Source organism: Geotrypetes seraphini, chromosome 7 (genome assembly GCF_902459505.1).
Source record: "Geotrypetes seraphini chromosome 7, aGeoSer1.1, whole genome shotgun sequence".
NCBI classification, from domain to species: domain Eukaryota; kingdom Metazoa; phylum Chordata; class Amphibia; order Gymnophiona; family Dermophiidae; genus Geotrypetes; species Geotrypetes seraphini.
In genome coordinates, this window is record NC_047090.1 from 109,391,541 (window position 1) to 109,408,670 (window position 17,130).

At 43.1% G+C, this 17,130-nt stretch overlaps 1 protein-coding gene across 2 annotated transcripts in view; it reads right to left on the reverse strand.

Moving 5' to 3' along the window:
* Positions 1 to 752: 752 nt before the first annotated feature.
* MAP3K9 (mitogen-activated protein kinase kinase kinase 9) overlaps positions 753 to 17,130 on the reverse strand; it is a 76,744-nt gene continuing 60,366 nt past the window's right edge. For both annotated transcript variants that reach the window (XM_033953508.1, XM_033953507.1), the window contains exons 10-11: positions 7,910 to 8,701; positions 753 to 1,429 (exon numbers count right to left, since the gene is read on the reverse strand). In XM_033953508.1, coding sequence (XP_033809399.1) covers positions 981 to 1,429; positions 7,910 to 8,701 — 1,241 coding nt within the window. In that variant the 3' untranslated portion in view covers positions 753 to 980. The remainder of the gene's footprint in view (positions 1,430 to 7,909; positions 8,702 to 17,130) is intronic.

A 17,130-nucleotide genomic window follows, 5' to 3' on the forward strand; every position in this document is an offset into this window, starting at 1 on the left:
TACTCTGTATGGGGACCAGAGAATAGTGAACAGGATGCCTTAGTCCAATAGCATACATATCATTCAAAACTCTTATTTATAACACAGTCCCTTTATACTGAATGCTGAAATATAGCAAATGAAATTGAAAGACAAGAGCCACAGACTCCACTCATCACATTTTTTTGTATCCTGAATGCATACAAATGGAAGACACAATCCCCTCACAAAAGAAAACAAAATTCTGTTAATGTCAGTAAACTTTTGTGATACAGTTATTCTAGTTATGTCTAATCTCCTAACACCAGAAATCTGTTACCACAAACATTCGAGATTTCAGACATTCGCATGGTTTAAAATATACTTAAACACTGATATTTTTGGTGCCTCCTCATGAGGTTTTAACTCACAAATGAGGACGACTTCCAGAAATTAAAATAAAATTAAAACAGCAGCTAAAGTAACAGCTTTAAATCAGCCAGTTTTTATCCAGTTGACAGGCAGTCAACAGCTTCACTGTATGACCTATCTGAGTAACATCCTTCTATATCCGACACAGATACAGGCAGTCCCCGAGTTGCAGACGCCCGACTTAAGTACAACTTGTACTTAAGAACGTAGTTGAGGCTTCATTTGATTTCACTGAGCAGTATTTCCAGTGGCATAGACTCCTACACTTCTCCTGTAGCAAATTCAGGAATGATGCACAGCCACATTAAGAACAGTGTGTGGTTGTACATGCTGTACCTTAGAGGGCACACTGGTAGGGACAGTTGGCTCTTTTATCTGCTGGGAGCAGAGGTAAGCAGCAAGAATCTTAAAATCTACAAGTTCTGAGTTACATATAAATCCAACTTAACAACAGCTTTAAAAACGTAACTCGTTATTAACCCAGGGGCTGCCTGTATTGTAAAGTGCATTAACAGTGCAAGAATTTTAGTAGTCTTGAATCTAGGTATTACATTTTTATGTTGTTGCCTGTTCCAAGAATACATTTCATACTAAGGCCAAAACTCTTGCTTGATTTCAAAAGCTGCAGCTTTGCATGTTTTTGGTTCAGTTCTGCATAGTGGAAAAACACAGTTCTGGTTTTGCCCCTCTACATCCATTTCTAATGGTGTCTGCTCACAAACAGGAAGCCTTTCCTCTACAGTGCTGCTGCTGCTGGCCACACAGGAGTCCAGGTTGCTTGGGGTTTCAATGCTTGAGCTGTTAGAGAACTCTCCCCGATTCCTACTGGGTGACCCAAACCACCAGGAGTCTACTCGTTGCCTACTGGAGAAAGGGCGTGGCCTAGATACAAACTCCAGGGTTTTAGGCCTTTCCAGTGTAGAGGTCTGTTGCATATTCCAGCGTCTTGGTGTTGAAGGAAAGATGAGATTTGGATCTGGCAGGCGAGGAACTTCACTTGGATCACAAACAGGACTAAGACTAGAAGTCTTTTGGCCACCTTTTAAAAGAGAGGAACAATACATTTTTTTCTTGAAAAGGTTTGGTAGCGAGATAGGATTAAAATATTGAGATTGATTTGATGAGAAATCATTATAGTGACTTTTTGTGATGATGTGTGTTGGAGGAAACAAGAACAGATGATGAACCCCAAAGGTGAAGGTTTAAATGTACAGTAAGGTATTCATTATCTGAACCCTCCACTAATCTGACCATCTGGCAGACACCCACCCCCCAGTGCTGTCACTGCATCATCATTACGAACCTCATGGCTTCTCTTTCTGTTGTCCTACTTCACATGCTATACAGTATTCCCTAGAAAATTCACGGTTCGCGTACTGCTCCGACTGCCTCTTCCTGTAGTAAAGGTGGGCTACACCAATCAGGAGCTGCGTCTCAAAGCAGCTCCTGATTGGTATAGCCCGACTTTACTACAGGAAGAGGCAGTCGGAGCAAACCGCGAGTGATTTTCTTCACCCGTCAGCACTCCAGCTGTCCTTTCCTGCTTTCCCTGCCTTTTGACAGGCAAAAAACCGCATTTGCCCTATAACTTCTTTTTTTCATTTTATTTTGTTGCTGATTAGTTTTTAAAAACAATATTTTAAATACAGATATCCTATGCCTGTTCTTTATGCATAAAGTATGTTTTCCATGCATTTTTTAAGGGGTTGCACAAAACAAAAGCAGAACTTCAGTAGAATGTACAAGGTGTAGGAATTTAATAAAAAATAATAAAAGTATGTAGAACATACATCAAATAAATATAATAAGTCCAAAAACTGGTCCTAGTATTCATGTGGACTGGACCCAACACGGTCAACTTCTTCCTCAGGGGTCTTACAAAAAATGGTATCATAGACTGGTGTGAAATGTGCTTGAGTAATACTGTAAATAACTTAAAATATAAGACCAAATGGTGGATGCAAGACGAAAGGATGTGATGAGAAAATGAAAAAGATAATAGTATACCATTTTTTAATTAAATTCCTGCACCTTGTACATTCTACTGCAGTTCTGGTTTTCTTGTTTTTTCGCATTTTATTTGCAGTTTTTGTTGGTTCCTTTTGTTTTGTTTTTTAAGGGGTTACCATTGTTTTCCTTATTGAACTTTTTACTTATCTGATAACGGGTCGGTCCTAGCCCCTCAGTATCTCTACTCTATTCTCTTTTTAATTCACCTCTCTGAGAACTCCATTCCTCATACAAATTGCTTTTATCTGTACCCTTCTCCTCCGCTTCCAATTCCAGACTTCATTCCTTTCAGCTCGCTGACCCGTATGCCTGGAATAAACTACCAGAGTCCTTCTGCCACGACCCTTCCCTTTCCTTGTTCAAAAGTAGGTTGAAAACACACCTTTTTGAGACAGCCTTCAACTCACAACCCCTCTCCCCTCTATTCACTACCCTAGCCAACAGCTTAACCATCCCTTCTAACTGTAACCCCTCCCCTCCTGGCATCCTGTCTGTCTTGATTGTTTAGATTGTAAATGAAGAATGACATGGGGAAAAAATTTGTCACCGTCACCACCCCCACTGTCTCCGCCCCATCCCCGGAAGTTGCATCAGAGGAGTAGCTTCTGCCCCACACCCACGCTACTGCTTGCAGGCTCCGACAGCTTTGTGAACGTTACTCAAAACGCACTGTGAAGGTAAGGGGGAGGGAGGAAGGGAGGATAGATAGATTCGGGTAGGTAGGGAGGAGGGCCGCGCGTGATTGGTGACTGCGCGCGTTCCTTCTCTTAACTGCGGGGACAAGGCCATTCACCGCTCCACGGTGGCCTTGTCCCCGTACCCACAGTGAGCACTTTTTCTCCCCTCACCGTTTTGGTGGGTTATCCGCGGCTACCCGCGACTAGCCGCAGGTAACAGCCACCATGTCATTCTCTAATTGTAAGCTCATTTGAGCAGGGACCGTCTCCTTTGTGACTCTGTACAGCTGTGTACATCTGGTAGCACTCTAGAAATAATTAATAGTAGTAGTAGCAGCAGTAGTAGTAAGTATAGGGTTCTTAAAACAGAGGGATCTTTTCCAAATCAGTGCTTTCCTGCTTAAAACCAGAAACAAAAATCATGGGCATTGCTCTAATTGAAACCAGACTAAGCAACCACAGTGCATATGTGTAGTTTACCTACTTAATTTCTGTGCTTTAGGTAAGGGAGGGAGTAAGGGGGATTCACAGCTCAGGCAACTCTCACCCTTGCTATGCCACTGTTTGTAACCTATGGTTGTCTTGTACTTTTTGCATTATTTTTAGAAAAAAACGAGAAGGACCCATGGATCCTAGACCTGCTTTTTCTGCAGGTAGATTTTACCTGGAAACAATGCTTATATATTTGAAACGCTAATCTGTGTGTTTTCCAAACTTGCAGGAATACACCCAGGAAGGAGCAGCCTTCATTCAGGTCAAATGTGCCTGACAAAAAAATACGTGCAGATTAAGATCAGTTTTCAGACAGCCAATTTACCTGGGTTAGTTGTTATTGAACCAGATAAATAGCTTTGAAAATTTCTTCCTGAGGTCATTTTTTAAAAAACTGGAATGAAGACTATATATATGCTTCTTACCTGCAGGCTTCACATCAATTTTCAAACAAAGTGTAGGCAAATTTTCAATACTTGCCATAGGAAGGGTTACCAGATGTCCGGATTTCCCCGGACAGGTCCACCTTTTGAGGACATGTCCGGGGGTCCGGACGGCTTTTCAAAACTCGGCGCTTTGTCCGGGTTTTGAAAAGCTCTGTTGGGCAGGGAAGAAGTCTGCGCATGTGCGGCCCTCATCACGTAGTGCCCATGCACGCGCGGACTTCCTCCCTGCCCGACAGGCAGCCGGGGGGGGGGGGGCAAGGGGGGGCTTGGGGCAGGATTAAGGCGGGAATGGATGTAACTAGGCAGGGCAACCCTAGCCATGGGTATAAAATACACACATGCAACTGCTTCTTTGAGCAGGTTTTCACTAGGAAAGTTGATGCTAAATTTAGCATGCAGGGGTAATTTTACAACAGGCCAGCTACATTGAGAGGTTACTCGTCTCCTAAAGTCACTTCATTGGCTTCCCATCCGTTTGAGACTACAATTCAGACTCCTCTTACTGACCTACAAATGCGCTCACTCAGCTGCCCCTCACTATCTTTACTTATCTCCCCCTATGATCTCCACCGTGAGCTCCGCTCGGTTCATAGACAATGGCGCGAAAGACAAAAGCGCGCACCACCGCGCTGCTCTAAATTACAGTTTTTAGATGCTCCGATGGGGGGTTTTGTTGGGGAACCCCCCCCAGTTTACTTAATAGACATCACGCTGGCGTTATGGGGGGTTTCGGGGATTGTAACCCTCCACATTTTACTGTAAACTGAACTTTTTCCCTAAAAACAGGGAAAAAGTAAAGTTTTCAGTAAAATGTGGGGGGTTACAACCCCCCACACACCCCACAACGCGGCGCGATGTCTATTAAGTAAAGTGGGAGGGTTCCCCCCCACGCCCCCCCCGTCGGAGCACTAAAAACAGTAATTTAGATTGGCGCTGCACTCAATTGTCTGGGCGCGCCTTTGTCCCGGCGCGCTTTTGACCTGACACCGCTCCGCTCAGCTGGTAAGTCCCTCCTATCTGTGCCCTTCTCTTCAACTGCCAACTCCAGACTCCGTCCCTTCTGCCTTGCTGCGCCATGTGCTTGGAACAAGCTGCCCGAATCCCTACGGAGGGCTCCATCTGTGACAGTGTTCAAGGCCCAATTAAAAGCCCAATTCTTTGAGAGTGCTTTCGACTCCTAACTCCTCTCACCTTTGGCTCTGCATCCCCAACCCTATATGTCATGTCTGTCTGTCCAAGTTAAATGTCAAAATGAGAACTGATGTAAACAAGTTAGCGTATTTTATGTATAATATATGTACTTTGTGACTATGCCCTTGGTCTGCCCATGACCACACCTACTTGTGTCTTGTAAAAGTTTGCGCTGTTTTGCCAACGCACATACTTTTATGCACACCCTTAATGGGGTAATTTTATGATGGCTTTTGTGTGTGTAATAATCATTTTTTGTATCTGAATAATTTGTTATATACTACCAGCAAGACTAAAGTGTATTGAAACAATGACATCCAGGTACTATTATAAGATTACCCCTAAAGAACTTGGAAAAAAACAGGAGAACTAGCAGACCGTAACAAATGGAGAGCTAACATAAAAATCTACAAACAAATGATAAAAGACAAACGTAAAGCATTCTACTCAATTAAAATCAACTCATCTTGTAATGGCTCACAAGGAATCAATACAAAAGAGCTATTCAACCTGATCACAAATTTATTCGACACCGCTCGCTACACCACATCCACACACAACACTAAGTTACCCTCTGCAAATGACTTAGCACTGTACTTCGATTCAAAAATTAAAAACCTTAGAATCCATTGTTCAACTAACGACCCTAGTGATCATCAAATAGCTCTCACCCACGGAAATGATATACCGGCAGACATGATCTGGAGCTCCTTTCAAGATTTAGAGTGGAATAATTACACCCGACTATATAACAAATACTCTAAATCCTATTACGTTCTGGACTCATGCCCCCCAGAAATCATGAAAGCAGCACCTTTAGAATTTAAACTATCGCTGATGCAATACTTGGCTCACAACCTAAAAACTGGGAAGTTTCTCTCTAATAATGGTCACATAATAATAACTCCAATTCTAAAAAATCGAAAAGAATCTTCAGCCCTAATATCCAACTACAGACCGGTAGCATCCATTCCGTTTATTGTAAAAATTATGGAGGGATTGGTACACATCCAACTGATGGATTATCTTGATCAGTTCTCTCTCCTACATGAAACTCAATCCGGTTTTAGACCGTTATTCAGTACTGAGACAGTAATTGCGGCTATCTTAGACAATCTGCGCCTACTGTTTAGTAAGGGCCTTAATGCCCTGGTTATGCAATTCGATATGAGTTCTGCCTTTGATCTAGTAGACCACGAGAAACTGCTGCAATGCCTAGCCGCCATTGGTATCAGGGATGAGGTGCTGAACTGGTTCCGTGGCTTCCTGATATCCCGCACTTATCAGGTACGTTTTAATTATGAGCTTTCAAACACCTGGAGCAATCCATCCGGTGTGCCACAAGGATCTCCACTATCTCCATTGCTCTTCAACGTCTATATGTCCTCACTGGGCACGCAGCTAACCCAGCTGGGAATAAAACTATTTAGTTATGCAGATGACTTTACGATTATCAAGCCATTCGCTAATTCTGTCTCCGAAACTATTCCCAAAGCTTCAGAAGCCATAAATGTGATGGAGCACTGGATGACTAACTTTAGGCTCAAACTTAATTCAGAAAAAACAACTTTCTTCGTTGCTTCGCCACATCCGCTTGACACCAAATCACCACTATGTATCAATAAACTTAGTTACCCTATCCAGCCCACCATTAAGATACTAGGTGTAACTTTGAATCAATGCCTAACCATGAAAGACCAGGTAGACTCCTTAATCAGAAAGGGATTCTTTACTCTCTGGAAACTCAGATCCATTAAAGCTTATTTCGATACATCGGCATTCAGAACCCTAGTCCAATTCCTCGTACTAAGTCTACTTGACTACTGTAACATCGCTTATTTAGCAATTTCCCAAAAGAATATGCAACGTTTACAATTGATGCAAAATGCAGCAGTCAGACTGCTGAAGAAGTTTGACCACGTGACACCCTACTACCGGCAGCTGCATTGGCTGCCAATGGCGGCGTGAGTAAAGTTTAAATTTGCCTGCTTCTGCTTTAAAGCACTACACGGACTTGCCCCTAAATACATAACTGACCTTTTCTTCTTCTCAGCCAACAGACACAAGAGAAGCTCACATTCCAATTTCGTTTCCCCCCCCAGTTTGAGGTTGTAAACTGAAAAAACACCATGAACACCTTCTCTCACACCAAGCAGCATCATGGGGTAAAGACTTAGAACAATTGCTTTCGCCCACTACTTATGGGGAATTTAGGAAACGTCTAAAAACACACTTGCTCCTAAAGCATCTAGACAACTGATCCTCTCTTCTCTCTCCCCTCTATAGCGATTAACTTGTCCTTTTGATCTCTCTCTCCTCAACAATGAATTTCCTGTCCTATTAATTCTCTTTCTTCCTCCCCTCTTAAAGTCAATTCAATTTGTTACCTTTGCTTAATCTTCTGTAAACCGCATAGAACTTCACGGTATTGCAGTATATAATCTATTATTATTATTATTATTATGCTATTATCCTAACCAATTTCTTGGTTTTTCTTGGGGGTTTTTCATTATCCTGACCTAAAACACTTTTAGAAGCACCTACTCTCAACATAGCTAAACATTTAGTTATACTCTGCAAGCACAGATTTAAAATAGCTGATTATGTTGTGTAAAATATTTTTCCTACAAATCCCCATGCAAAACTCCTCCCAATGATATGACTTTTTATTCAACTGAATTAATGAGGCACTGTAACACTTACTTGCTCCTGATGCATTTGTTGCACAGTTCCTGGAAGAACTCCCATTTGCAAACAGAGTAACCAACTGGATAGCTCCATCAGAAGGAGTCCTACTGTGTCCAAGTGGGGGCCTGGAAGGTACAGTCACATGTGTAGGAGTCAAGGACTGATTGGGATCTTTCTTGAAACTCTCAATATAAAAGTTGACTAATGGGTTAGTAACAAATGACACCGGATCCTTAACTATTACTGGAGAGACAGGCCTCTCATACACCATAATTTCATCACTGTCTGAGCGCAGCAAAGACCTGGTGGAATTACATTCAGAAATGGAAGACAGGGACAAGAGTGTCAGGGAAGTTGCTGGCTCCCCTGAAAGCAGAGTAGACTCCTGTTTCGTGAATAGTTTTCTTGAAGGTGGGCTGATGCTTCTGCGTGGGCGCCCACTGCGCTGAAAGATGCCTTCTTTTTTTTTCTTTTCTTCTTTTTGTTCTAGCCCATCTTGGAGAAGATGATATTTCCCTGCCTCCAGCAGGTCAAAGCCCAAAGCCACTGTGGCTAACAGGGTGCCGCACCCCAGAAGGACCACTGAACATTTCTTATAGTGGAAGCTGCGTTTGAGACTATTGGTGGGAGTATGCTGTGGGGTGCTCATAGCCGAGTTCACAGGGGTGGGGTCTTCACTAGCATCACTGCTGGGACCATCCCCATCACCTCCTTTATAGAATGGTATACAGAGGTAGGATTGGTTGGCTGCAAGTGAGTCATGCTCTTTGCCTTCCTCCTGGTTTAACACATCACCATTTTCATTCTCTACATAAAACAAAACTAAAAATCAATAGTTGCATAATCCTAGTCTCAAATGTAAATCCTTATCATCTACCTTAACTGCAGGGGATGAACCAATGACTTATCCTGAATATAATTGGCACAATTTACATTGGATTTTGTCTATGGGGTGCTGAGGGTTATCCTAGAGCAGGAGTTCTTAACATTTTTGGTTCGCACACCCCTTTTACTGATATGTAAAATCCTCACATCCCCTTCCTAAAACAAATGTCCACTGCGACTACCAAGAACTACATGTGTCGCTGCTAAAAGTGCTAACTGCTACTAACACGTTACTAAAATTATAGAACTACACAGTTATGCTACCAATAACTGTTCTAATAACTGTCTTCAGTCTGTCTTGAAAGTAAGGATTTTAGATAGTGCTGGGGAGGAGCCAGCTGTCTTGGTATATGTAGGTACCAATGGCATAGGAAAATGTGGGAGGGAGGTTCTGGAAGCCAAATTTAGGCTCTTAGGTAGAAAGCTGAAATCCAGATCCTTCAGGGTTGCATTTTCAGAAATGCTCCCAGTTCCACGCGCAGGACCCAAGAGGCAAGTAGAGCTCCGAAGTCGCAATGCATGGTTGAGACGATGGTGCAGGGATGAGGGATTTAGATTTGTTAGGAACTGGGCAACCTTCTGGGAAAGGAGGAGTTTGTTCCAAAAGGACGGACTCCAACTTAACCGGGATGGAACCAGGCTGCTGGCGCTAATGTTTAAAAAGGAGATAGAGCAGCTTTGAAACTGAGATGTGGGGGAAAGCTGACAGTCGCCCAGGAGTGGATGGTTCTGTGTAAGGTATCCTTGGAGGATACTATTGAAACAGGATATTTAGGGAGTCCCAGTAGAGAGGTTCCAATAATGGTGAAAGAAATCCAGGAGGGTTTAAGAGGAAGACAGATTAAAAGACTCAAATTTTCCCAGCCCTCTCAGTAGCCTGTAGTTGCAAGGAAAAAACACAACTTGAAATATCTGTATACAAATACAAGATGCGGTATATAAACCTAAGGCTTAGTTTAGTTTAGTTTAGTTTAGAGTATATAGCACTGAATGATCAAACAGATATAATAGGCATCTCGGAGACCTGGTGGAAGGAGGACAATCAATGGGACACTGGGTTACAAATTATATCGCAAGAATAGAGTAGATCAAATTGGAGGAGGGTTGCGCTATATGTTAAAGAGGGAATTGAATCAAATAAAATAAACATTCTGCATGACATAGATAGCAGTGTGGAATTCTTATGGATAGAAATTCCATGTGTGCAGGAAAGGAATACAAAGGTAGGATTATACTACCGTCCCCTAGGACAAAATGAGCAGACAGATGAAGAAATGTTTTCAGAGATTAGGAAAGCTGGAGAAATGGGCAACAGTATAATAATGGGTGATTTCAATTACCACTTGGATTTATTAACTTATCCAAAATTCATCTGAAGGATAAGGCAAAAACCCTTACACTGCTATCATTGGATAGCAAAAATGAGAGAAAAAAAGGTGTCAGTTAAGCTTCATATGGCTGTCCAAAAATCCTCCCAGTTAGAAATATTTTTCAAACTGCTTTTTCTTTTAAGGTCTCCAACCTAGCGCTAGAATTTAGACTTATCTTTCATAAAGCCAGCATCAAAAATTGAACACTTAGTTTGCTTTTGAATTTGGCCTGTCATCAGTACTTTCCCACACACTGTAACTTCGGCAGCGTTTCCAACTGCCAAAGATCTGTTAGTCCAAGCAATCAGCAGAGATCCAACTGGGTCATCCCCGTTTCGCCTACCAGCTTCTTCAGGAATCTCCTGCCATAATCCACTCAGATATCAGACAGCACAACCCCAAAACAAAAGCAAAATACAAAAAAAGCCAAAAAAAGCAGCAAACGTGGCTTCAGAGCGGCACTGAGATCTATTCTCCACCAAGCGGAAATACGATCCACGGTAACAGCTCTGCCCACTCTCAACTCACTCAGCCAATAGGAGCTTTCCTTTGCCATGTGGAAACAATTTCAAAAACTTTTTCTAAAGATTTTCTCAGAGAAATAAAAACTTCTTCAAAAAAATGCCACTCATTCAATATGAGCATTTAAACCTCCCTGGATGAACATATTGCAGTTCATATATCCTTCTACCGCAGACAGTGCCACCAATCTCCATGGTGTGGTGATTCTGCTACTCTCTCCAAAATCAAACATCTTAGAGCATTAAAGGTGTGCTGTGACTGTAGATAATGCCCGACCAATGGTTCTTCCATCCTGCGAGTGTTTAAACAGGAACAATGCTCTAAAAGTGTTTTCCTCAGCTTGCGAGAAGTCTATCCCACGTACATCAACTTGCAGGGACCCCAGACCACATACACTAACCCCCTCTGTATTGCAGGAGGTTTTCTCCGTTAACTTTATCCTACCTCTAATTTTGTTTGTAATTTCAATTACCCCAACATTGACTGGTTAAATGTTACATCGGGGAGTGTTAGGGATGCAAAATTCTAGATGTTATAAATGACTGCTTCTTGGAGCAACTGGTCTGGGACCCAACAAGAGGGGGTGCTATTTTAGATTTGGTCCTTAGTGGAATGCAAGACATTGTACAGGAGTTAACTGTGTTGGGTCCGCTGGGAAACAGTGATCATAACGTGATTAAATTTGAGCTGATACTGGGAGTAACATCGTAAAAGAAATCTACTGTAGGGGAATTTTAATTTTCAAAAGGGCAACTATGATAAAATGAGGAAAATGGTTAAAAAGAAGCTAAAAAGCATCAGTTGCAAAGGTTAGGACTATAAACCAGACATGGATGTTATTTAAAAATACCACCGTGGAAGCCCAGACCAGATGTATTCCACGTATTGTGACCAGTCAGGCTCTGTGCCTGCCTTGGTCCCTGTGTTTTCATTAATGCCCACTGGGGGAGCCAGAGAGGAGCCCAGGGGAGATCAGGCTCAGTTAGAGCAGGGTGTGGCCTCTTCCCTTTAAAAGTCAGTAGTTTGCTCTTGGTGGAGATGGTGAGAGGAAGTCAAGAGGCTTTTCCCAAGTAAGGCATGTCTGGCAAGCTAGGGCAATACCTTAGACCTGAGTGTGGAAGAAGCTGGGGTCCACACCACCATTTGCAGCCTGAGCCAGTGTGTATGTGATAAAGCTGCAAGGAAAGCCAAGAAGATTGGCAGCTCCTGTTTCTAAGCCTGAGCTGAATCACTATGTTGGTTTGGTTTTTTTTTTCTTATTTTGTGGCTAGGTTCTTTGCCTGCTCCTAGTCACTGACAAAGTCTTTTCTGTACTGGACAATTGTTTGAAGCTAAGAGTGAGTGGGGAGAAGTTTGCCAACAACTGGGTGGGAAGTTTGAAAGCTGTCTTGTGTGCTTTTGAAGGCAAACTTAGTGGACTCCTCTTTACTCAGCCCTGCTACAGTTTCAGGCTGGAGGCTTTATTTTTGTAGGTGTTTGTCTAGAGATTAGAGAGAACAGGAATATCTCTGGGAACTGTTTTGAATGCTATGAACTTACCTGAGTTCTGCTGAGGAGCAGATTTGGGAGAAAAGAAAGCGATAGTGTAAAGCTGCTCTGTGAGAGAGTAAATCACAGTTAGAACTGTTTCTTAAGGAATACAAATCCTGAAGGCTGGCAGAGTTTTCCTCTGGCCTTATTTTGTTTCCAGTTTGAACATTTGTTGATTACTTTGAACTGTATGCCATCTTTGACTTTTATTTTGGACCAGTAAAATTTGCATTTTCACCATTCTAACCACTGTGTTTGAGTTTTTTGATTAAGTTTTGTGGAAAACCTGCAAGGTGACTCCAGTCCGGGTCAGACGCTAGTGTACTTTTGTCGGTAACCACTGAGAGCGCTGTTGAGCCCCGGCCTACAGTATCAGCAAAGGTGGAAAAAAGAGAAAACGAGAGCTGGCGTGGTTAAAAGGTGACGTGAAAGAGGCTATTAGAACCAAAAAACATCCTTTAAAGAATGGAAAAAGGATCCGAATGAAGAAAATAAGAAGAAACACAAGCACTGGCAAGTTAGATGCAAAGCATTAATAAAGACAGCTAAGAAAGAATATGAAGAGAAAGAGACAAAAACTCATAACAATTTTTTTAGGTACATCAGAAGCAGAAAACCTGTGAGGAAATCTGTGGAACCGTTGGATGATCAAGGAGCAAAAGGGGCGCTCAGAGAGGATAAGGTCATAGCAGAAAGACTGAATTCTTTGCTTCGGTCTATACAGAAGAAGATGTAAGAGATCTACCTGAACCGGAAAGCAGTTACTTACCGTAACAGGTGTTATCCAGGGATAGCAGGCAGATGTTCTCAAATGTGGGTGATGTTATCCACGGAGCCCCAGTACAGACAGCTACCAAAGTGTACGTGAACTTTAAGAATTTTAGAAAGTTTGCGGCTGACCACACTGCGCATGTGCGAGTTCCTTCCTGCCCAACGTAGGGCATGCGTCTCCTCAGTTCAGATAGCCAGCTAAGAAGCCAACCAGGGGAGCAGGGTGGTTGTGAGAATATCTGCCTACTATCCTAGATAACACCTGTTACTGTAAGTAACTGTGCTTAGAAATATAGAAACATAGAAAATGACGGCAGAAAAGGGCCATGGCCCATCTAGTCTGCCCACATTAATGGCCCACCCCCCTAACTACCTCCATGAAGAGATCCCACATGCCAATCCCATCTTTTCTTAAAATCTGACACGCTGCTGGCCTCAATTACCTGTTGTGGAAGATTATTCCAGCGGTCAACCACCCTTTCGGTGAAGAAATATTTTCTGGTGTCGCCATGAAATTTCCCACCCCTGATTTTCAACGGATACCCTTTTGTTGCCATGGGTCCTTTAAGGAAAAAGAGATCCTCTTCCACCTCGATACGGTCCATGACATATTTGAACGTTTCGATCATGTCTCCCCTCTCTCTGCGTTCCTCGAGTGAGTACAGCTGCAACTTACCCAGTCGTTCATCATATGGGAGATCCTTGAGTCCTGAAACCATCCTGGTGGCCATTCGCTGAACCGACTCAACTCTCCGCACATCTTTTTGATAATGCGGCCTCCAGAATTGTACACAGTATTCCAGATGGGGTCTCACCATGGATCTGTACAATGGCATTATGACTTCGGGCTTACGGCTGACGAAACTTCTATGGATATAGCCCATGATTTGTCTAGCCCTGGATGAAGCTTTCTCCACTTGATTGGCAGTCTTCATGTCTTCGCTAATAATCGCCCCCAAGTCACGTTCTGCTACAGTCCTTGCTAGAATCTCACCATTTAGGGTGTAAGTCGCCAAGGTGCATGACCTTGCATTTTTTGGCATTGAAACTTAGTTGCCAAGTCTTTGACTAATGCTCCAGCAGGAGTAGGTCCTGCGTCATACTGTCGGGCATTGAGCTTTTGTTGGGTACTGTGCTTTCATCTGTTGTGCGGTTGCCTACTATGTTGCATAGTTTGGCATCATCGGCGAATAATGTAATTTTACCTCGAAGCCCCTCAGCCAAGTCTCTTACGAAGATGTTAAATAAGATCGGGCCCAAGACCAAGCCCTGCAGCCCTCTGCTGATCACCTCCGTCGTATCGGAGAGGGTACCGTTTACCACTACCCTCTGAAGTTTACCTCTAAGCCAGTCCCTAACCCATGCGGTTAATGTTTCACCCAGTCCCATCGAACCCATCTTTCTCAATAACCTGCAGTGTGGGACGCTGTCAAACGCTTTGCTGAAGTCCAAGTACACGACGTCCAGGGACTCCCCTATATCCAGCTTTCTTGTTACTCAGTCAAAGAAGCTGATCAGATTTGATTGGCAAGACCTTCCCTTCGTAAAACCATGTTGATGGGGATTTCGTAGATTCTCCTCGTTCAGGATCGTATCCAATTGGCGTTTGAATAGTGTTTCCATAAGTTTACTCACTATCGATGTGAGACTCACCGGTCTATAATTCTCAGCCTCCATCCTGCATCCCTTTTTGTGGAGTGTAATGATGTTAGCCATTTTCCAATCCAACGGGACTCTTCCTGTACTTAGGGAAAGATTGAAGAGCGCGGATAACAGTTCCGCCAGGACATCACTCAACTCCCTGAGCACCCTGGGGTGTAGTTTGTCCGGTCCCATAGCTTTGTTCACCTTGAGTCTTGACAGCTCCTTGTAGACACTGCTGGACGTAAACTCAAAATTTCAAAACGGGTCTTATGAGTTTTCCCTCGTCGGCAGCTGAGGGCCGGATCCCGGCGCCTCGCAAGTGAAGACCGAGCAGAAGTATTCATTTAAAAGTTTGGCTTTCTCAGAGTCCGATTCTACATAGTTCCCATCGGGTTTCCTAAGGCGTACTATCCCATCTGTGTTTCTTTTTCTGTCACTAATATACCAGAAGAATGATTTATCGCTCTTCTTGATGTTCTTAGCAAGGTTCTCCTCCATTCGGAGTTTGGCCTCCCTGACTGCCGTTTTGACCACTTTTGACTTGGCCAGATAGTCTTCCTTGGATTCTCGCTTCCCTGATAGTTTGTAGAGGATGAACGCTCTTTTCCCAGGACAAGCAGGCAGCATTTTCTTACATGTGTTTGGTCTCCAAGCTAACCAGAATGGGATGGTGGGAGTGTTGGCATTTAGGAAAATAAATTTTGTAATACAGTTTGGCCGAAACGGCCATCCTATCTGCAATAGGATTCCAGACAATATGAGAAGTGAAGGTATGAACCGAGGACCAAGTGGCAGTTTTGCATATTTCATCAATAGGGGTAGATCCAAGGAAAGCTACTCAAGCTGCCTTAGCTTGAACTTTATGGGCTGTGACTCGACCATCCAGTTGCAGCCCAGCCTGAGCATAACAAAACTTGTTAGGATGAAAGGAGTCAAAAAGTTCTGGAGAAGATCTATGTGATTTAGTTCTTTGCAAATAGTAGGCCAAAACACACTTGCAGTCCAGTATGAAGAGCTGTTTCTCCAGGATGAGAATGAGGCTTAGGAAAGGACACTGGGAGAACAATCGATTGATTGAGATGAAATTCTGTAACAACTGTGGGTAAGAATTTTGGATGGGTGCGGAGTACCACCTTGTCATGATGGAATACTGTAAATGGTGGATCCACTACTAAAGCTTGCAGTTCACTAACTATGCAAGCAGACGTGAGAGAAATGAGGAAAACTACTTTCCAAGTGAGATATTTAAGATGAGCCATAGACATTGGTTCAAATGGAGGCTTCATTAGATGAGCAAGCACCACATTGAGATCCTAAACTACTGTAGGTGGTTTGAGAGGCAGTTTGAGATTGAAAAGTCCTTTCATAAATCTGGAAACCACAGGGTGAATAGAGAGAGGTTTGTCATCTAATGGTTGATGAACATCAGAAATTGCACTGAGATGGACTCAAATGGATTTGAGCTCAGATTGGGATAAATGGAATAAATAGTCCAGAATCAAAGACAAGGAGGTAGACTGAGGCTCCTGGTGATGAAAATCGCACCAAGCAGAAAACCAAGTACATTTTTGAGTGTAACATTGTCTGGTAGTTGGTTTTCTGGAAGAATCCAAAATGTCTCTTACAGATTGTGAAAACTGAAAGTGTGAAGTTATCCCGAGAGATACCAGGCTGTCAGGTGTAGAGACTGCAGGTTGGGATGAATAAGAGAACCGTGACTCTGTGTAAGCAGAGACAGAAAGATTGGCAGTAGAAGCGGCTCCCTGATGCTGAGTTGAAGAAGAAGGGAGAACCATGGTTGTCTGGGCCACCGAGGAGCTATCAGAATCATGGTGGCATGTTCCTGTTTGAGTTTGACAAGTGTCTTGAGAATAAGTGGAAAAGAAGGGAACGCTTAGAGGAACCTGTCTGTCCAGTCTAGTAGAAAAGCATTTGCCTCCAGATGGTGAGGAAAGAAGAGTCTGGAACAGAACTGGGGCAGCTTGTTGTTGTGGGGAGACACAAAAAGGTCTTCACTGAGAAAAAATTTGATGAAGAGTTGGTGAACTGAGCATCCATTTGTGTGGTTGTAGAATGCGACTGCCAGTGAATTTTTCTCTTGTTGAATATAGACAGCTTTGAGAAAAATGTTGTGAGGGATTACCCAATTCCAAATTTTCTGAGCTTCCTGGCAAAGGAGAAGAAATCCTGTTCCTCCCTGCTTGTTCACGTAGTACATGGCCACTTGACGAATGAGAATGACTTGATCTTGAAGAAGATGCTGAAAAGCCTTGAGAGTACTGAAAATCGCTGAGTTCCAACAGATTTATGTGATGGCAACGATCTGTGGTGGACCTGTGACTTTGAGTTCGGAGACCATCTAGATGAGCTCCCCAAGCGTAGGTTGACGAATCTGTCGTTAGAACCTTCTGGTGGGGAGGTGTTTGGAACAGCAAACCTCTGGATAGATTGGAAGAGAGCATCCACCACTGAAGAGATTGCTGAAGAGAAGAAGTTACTGTAATATGCTGGGAA